At 37.7% G+C, this 6,538-nt stretch overlaps 1 protein-coding gene and 1 non-coding gene across 2 annotated transcripts; one reads left to right on the top strand and one right to left on the bottom strand.

Moving 5' to 3' along the window:
* The first annotated feature begins 779 nt into the window (after window positions 1–779).
* LOC111914042 (uncharacterized) lies at window positions 780–1,505 on the top strand. The gene has a single exon (XM_023909786.1). It carries the CDS (start codon window positions 780–782, stop codon window positions 1,503–1,505), a length of 726 nt encoding a protein of 241 aa, XP_023765554.1.
* Window positions 1,506–5,832: 4,327 nt separating this feature from the next.
* LOC111914048 (small nucleolar RNA R71) lies at window positions 5,833–5,939 on the bottom strand. Its single transcript, XR_002857685.1, has one exon. It is a non-coding gene; the product is annotated as a small nucleolar RNA R71 (small nucleolar RNA).
* Between the last annotated feature and the right edge of the window lie 599 nt (window positions 5,940–6,538).

Here is a 6,538-nt window from a genome sequence, read left to right as displayed (position 1 = left end):
TTGTACCTTAGTTGTTTAGTATTTTTTTTAATTGAGTGGGTCGAAAAAGATAGAATTTCCGTGTGTGTTGTGGGTTCGGAAAGATGAAGAAAAATCAAAGAGAAAAGCTGATGTGACAGTGAGTTCGGTGGGTTCAATGGAAACGACTCGCTCCTCCCTTGTATTTGTTCTTTGAAACGGCCATTTATGTTATTAGAAATGGCTGAAGTGGGGTGATAACCTTTTTTTACAAGTAAATAAAACCCATTTTTATAACAAATCTTAAAAGAGCCCCTTTTACAAAGAAAACTCTTAATTTGACAATCCATACAATTCAGTTTTGTGATAAAACTTACAATAACCACCCTTTTTTCATATACTCCAACAACAATGTCAACGATTTTATCTTTTTGGACAAGTTTGGTTCGACATATTATGCATGTGATACATTTATGATAAGCTTTAGTTATTTTACTCCAAAAATCCAGTGGACTATAATCTTTTAATTTATCTCATTCCACTCGTTAAATCAAGTTGCACCTTCAGTTTTAATAGTCAAGTATTTACGCATTAACACTGACACAAAATCATTAAACTACATTGACTAGGCAAGCAAGCAGATTAGATTGAAAAACCTGCACCAACTTTCACGTTACAAGTACAAGTTGCAAATTTTTAATGTTCCTACATAAATCATCATGTTCAACCCACCAAAAGTCGTCGACGATCACTTAGAATAACAAGAATCAATAAGAACGGAATCAATTTAACACTTTACCATTCAATACCTTACAAAAGAAATGGAGTTTTTCAAGAACGCAAAAGTCGTCAGACTGCGGAGCCACCTTAACAAATTCTTGGTGGCCGGAGACGATGAAAAGACTGTCCTCCAAAGCAGAAACGGCTTCCCAAGGAATGAAGAGTGGACAGTGGAGAGAGTGGAAGGGAAAAAGCATGTCATCCGCCTGAAAAACTGCTCCTCCGGCAAGTACCTCACTCCCTCCGATGAACCGTTTCTGACAGGGTTGACCGGGAATAAAGTGGTGCAAAACATCCAGGCGAACAAACTGGACACCTCCATTGAGTGGGAGCCGATTAAGGAAGGTGAGTTGGTGAAGCTGCGAGCTAAAGGTGGGAACTTCTTGCGGGGTAACGGCGGCACCCCACCATGGAGAAACTCCGTCACCCATGACATCCCTCAGTTGATGATAACGCAGGAGTGGGTGTTGTGGGATGTTGAAGTGGTTGATATGGTTGTTTTGGAGTCACAAGAGGCAATGGAAAGTACTCAAACATCGACGTGGGAATCGAACTTTTTGCCACCTCCGAATATATCAGTGATTATGGGGAGGGGTGAATCTTCTTTCAAGCTCAGAGGAGTAGTGGTGCCCAGACCACCGAGCTCCACCTCAGACAAACACTTTTCTTCTTCTTTGCCTTGCCAAGATAAGGGGGCGGCTTATGTTGAGTCCAAACTACTAGAAAAATTAGGTATCATCGACGAATTAACGACGGAGATTCCCTAGGTAATCTGTGTCATTGCTAATGGGTCGCTAATTGGTCGCTAAATCCCTCGCTGAGTTCATTGCTGACAATTAACACAAAGGTTTCTTCGACGGGTAGCATTTAGCGACGGATTGTGAAGGAATTATAGGTCGTTGATACCTCGTTTTCTAGTTGCCAGTGTACTCAGCTCCATGTCTTCTTTGACCAACAGCATCACCGGCCACTCTTCCCGGCTTTAAAGGAATGGGGGGTGAGACCACCAACGAGTTGTCATGATGATATATCTATTCGTTAATAATTAGGTTAAAGTAGAGTAAACTATATTCATGTGGTCAGTGAGAATTAAGCCCATCTCCGAGTCCTTTAAAATTTTCAAAATTTTGTATGGGGTGATTGAGAGATTATTTTGTTAAATATTGAATTTTTATGTGATTTTGTAGTATATGATTGTAATTTACTAATTTGATAATTAGGTTATTGGTATGTCCTCGATTTTATTTTTGAGCAAACTTGTTTGTGCAATTTTGTTGAAATCATGAAATTTGTGATTAGTTAATGTGATATTGCTAAATTTGGTCATTTTGTAAAGTACTTTAACTTTTGAGACTCAGAATTAATTCTAGCCTAACCACATTATCATTCCTCCTTGACTTGAGGCGGATGGTTCAACTCTCGTCCATAAGTAAAACTATGAGTAGTTTAAAAATTGATTAGATTTTCGGTTCCAAAAAAATGGTGATGTAAACTTTGAATCTTTGAATCATAGATTGCATAAATTTTGAACTATTTGAATTGACGTTGCATTATAATATTCTATAGACCATTTGAACAATGAAATCATTGAATCCATAGACGATAGATTATGTGAACTTTGAAATCAGTAGGCTGTGTGAACTTTATAGGTTAGGTTGTACGGTATATGTACCACATAGCGGGCAGATGTGGCCTCAACCACAACTTGCAACATGAAGAATACGAGGAAATAGTAAAAAATATGAGCGTTGGGTTTTTATTTTTTTTCAAATAATTTTATATTTTACCTATGAATAGTAGCCAATTAACCACAACACTTCCACACTACAATATTTCATTCTCTAAACATTATATTTTATCCTCAACTTTTTTCCATTATGATATGGCCTTATTTAAAAATATATATTTTAAGTCATTATCTTAATATATTTTATTAAAATGTTATACTTTTAGATATACAAGACTTAATATGCTTGAGAATGTTTACTTACAATTAAAATGGGAGCTAGGGTGCAAAAGAAAGAGAACGGGGCTGAAAAATACGCAAAAATGATGTTGTTGGCAGTTTGACTCATCGTCATTATTTTGGTCATATCTCATGACTCGTAACTCCGATTGACGTGAATCAAAAGGTTCCAGAAACTAGACAAAATTTCGGACGACTTTCGTTCTTTTGCCAAATGCGAATTTTCAGTTCTCAGGACGTGAGCCTCTTACCTCACGACATGATGAACAAAAAATCACCAAAAACTCTCCATGTTGGCCTACGAGTTCGTGTGCAGCAAGGATACCTATTGCCACACCGTGGCAAGATATTATCACACCGTGGATGCAAAAAAAATCGATAAAAACACGAGGTTTCCAACCCTAATTAGTGTGCATGAAGGGTTTTGTTGCATAAAATAAATAGTTTTTCACAAAAAACCGGCAACGAAGCTTTAAAATTTTCTTAAAACATCGAATGAAGCAACAATACAAACCATCAAGGATCTTTTTAAAGAGGTTATAATGATATTATAACAACCATAGGGTGTTTAGAAATTACAACCTTGTAACCTTTGGACCCCCTTGGATTTGGGGTGTTGAAGTAGATTGCAAGAACAAGGAGCATGATCTTCTCTATAAGTAATCCACCAACAAGAGTAAGGTACCAAAATTGTTAGATTTCTTCTTGTACAACTTTGTTCTTGTAGCCTTAAGTGCTTAAACAATTAAGCACTAAGAGAAAGGCCCAAACTGAACACCAAAAGCTTGTAATGTCTTGATATGTGCATATTTAGTTCATATTAAGTGTAGATTTTTATTCATTTATTAGCTAAATTATTGCATTTCATGGACAAAAGGTACTTAAAAGTGTTTGAATTATGTTTTCAGTCCAAACATGATGCTCGGAAGCAAAAGGAAGCGGGAGAAGCGGTTGAGAGCTCGAGAATGGAACAATGAAGAAAAACACCAAAAATAACACCTACTCGGCGAGTAGGGTCGACTACTCGGCAAGTCCAAGCGAATATTCGAGAAGATAAAGACTCGGAAACCCAGAGACTTATCACATACGGGGATTGAGAGATGGACTCGACGAGTCGTTTCGCATATATAAAGATAACTTCTCAGAACGATGAGGGGGATTCTGGAACCATTCTGGAGAGGTTAGTTGCGATTGAAGAGTCAGAAAAACCCTAGAGGACGAAGATACAAGCTAGAATCCAATTCTGAAGGAGATTTGAGGCAAATTTCATCATTCTACTTAATCTTCTGTTTTTCATTATAGTTAAACAATTAGAATCTGTTTGTTTGCTGTTATTTATTTCAATCATGAGCTAAAACTCTTAAACTTCTGTTTGGGGAATACAAAATTGATACTATGGTTTGATTATTGGTAGGATTAATTTAAAGTTGGTGATTCTTGTTATTTTAGCTTGCTAAAGAACCTTGTGTGTGAATGATAATTAATTTTCTGTTAATAGGAAGGTAATTGAATAGCATGAACATCTTTTGATTATCAACCTCATATGCTATGTGACCACTTTGTCATATGTCTAGGATTAATGAACATGAAACTAGAATTAATAAGAAAATTGAGTAAATTCATGTGTGAGCTTGTGTGATGAGCATCAACAAGAAGTTAAATTAAAGGACCAAATTAGTTAACTATTGCAAGTTTAAATTAACCCGAATAATTAATCTAGTGAATTTAATTAAATTAGACAACTAATCACTGTTTAAGTTAGTTTATTTGCTAAGGATTAGTGTAGTGAACGCGAATCTAATCACTTGAATCGGTAACCAACAAAAGAGTTAATCCATTACACCATTACCTTGAAATCAATCATATGATCAATTGAGTTGAACTAAACAGAAGTTCCTTCCCATTATTGAATCTAGTTAATTCTTTGTTTTTCTAGTTTTTAGTTTGAGTAATAGTTAGTAAGTTTCTAGTCTTGTAAAACTAGAGAAAACCCCCTACTTATTAATTAATTTAGATAGAATTAGTATTTAGTTTTAATTTACCGTTCCTGTGTTCGATACCCTACTTATTTAACTATACCACAATTGATAGGTCCACTGCTTTTGTGTGTTTATTTTATAATTAAAAGTAGGTTTAAAACTAAGTGAGTTTGCACACGTTATGTTTTTGGCGCCGCTGCCGGGGAACGGTTCTAAAATTAACGTTAAATTCTAATTTAATCGATCATTTGTGTGGGATTTATCTTACACAAAGTTAATTAAAAGGTAATTTAGCAAGTAGTATAAGTTTTAATAAAAATCCGTTTTTAAAGTAACTAGAAATTTTTTTCTGTGTTTTGCCTTGAACTCGCCGAGTGCACTCCTGCCGACTAGGCGAGTACATCGTTGTTTACAGTTTTAATTTTTTATTTTCTTTTTGTTCTTTTTACGCGTTTTTGTTTTGTTTACAGTTGTTTCATGACCCGAGGATCTGATACACCTCTGGTCCCTCCTCTTGAAGACCCGGAATCCGCACTAAGGAGGAGCAAAGGCAAAACCGTTGGAGAATCCGCTTCTTCAAAGAACTCACCACTCAAAAACCTCAAGTCCGTTTTCAGCAAGAAGAGGAGCAACAAATTAAGAGCATCCAGTGCCTCTTTGACAATCGGCGACTCAATTCAAGAAGACACCGAGTACGAGACCGAGGAAGAAGAAGAACCCACATACGAGCACGAATCCGAGTTTAAAGACGATTTAGCTATCGCTATGGCTAATATCGATGAAGTCCCCATGGGGGAATGGAAGAAGAGGATGCGTGATGACACCGGCCCGGGACTTGTGCAGCCCGCAATTCCCGCAACCGCTACTTTCGAGCTAAAGGGCCATATCCTCGCTCAACTCAAGGAGATTCCTTTTTATGGGAAGGACCACGAAGACGCCTACAAGCACTTGGATGAAGTAAATGATGTGGCTAACTACTTCAATGTACCAAATGTGCCTCGCGAGACCCAGCTACTTCGCATGATTCCAGTCACGTTCAAGGATGCTGCAAAGGATTGGCTCAAGTCACTTCCTCCCAGATTGGTCACCACATGGGCCAAAATGAAAGAAGAATTCATAGACCACTTTTGCCCGCCTTTCAAAATAGCTAAGTTGAAGAAAGCCATCGCCAACTTCGAGCAACAACCCAGGGAATCTCTTTATGAAGCTTGGGAAAGTTACAAAGGTCTTCTTAGAAATTGCCCACACCATGACCTCAATAGCCAACAAGAAGTCTCCATTTTCTATGATGGATTCAATGTCACCACAAGGCAATTGCTCGATTCACAAGGCCTGCTCACGAAGAAGGCGCCCCCGGTAATTAAGGAATTAATTGAAGAATTCTCTAAGCATTCTAGAGAATACCACAATCCAAGAAATGAAGTATCTCGGGGGGTAGTGAACTCGACAAATGATAGCATGGCGGCGGTGATAGCTAAGCTCGATAGTCTAGATAGAAGGATGACAAAAATGGATCAAACAATCCATGCTATTCGGGTTGGATGTGAGAATTGTAGAGGGCCCCATCTCACCAAGGATTGTGATTTGGATGAAAATGGAAATAAGAAGGCTCAAGTGTTCTATTCATGTGGCGATAGATACGACGAGAATTGGCGGAAACCGAAGAAGGAATGGCTCCCATATGAAGAATACAAGAAGGCTAAGGAGGAGAAATACAAGCAGAAGGAAAGGCATTTTATCAAAAAGGAAGAAACGGTAATGGAAAAGAAAGCCGATTTAGAAGAATTGTTCACTAGATTCATAGCTGCGTCCGAAAAGAGACACAATGATCACGATGCTGCAATACACGAGACCA

The sequence above is a fragment of the Lactuca sativa genome, chromosome 3, assembly GCF_002870075.4.
Source record: "Lactuca sativa cultivar Salinas chromosome 3, Lsat_Salinas_v11, whole genome shotgun sequence".
NCBI lineage: Eukaryota > Viridiplantae > Streptophyta > Magnoliopsida > Asterales > Asteraceae > Lactuca > Lactuca sativa.
This window is presented reverse-complemented; position numbering and strand designations above follow the sequence as displayed.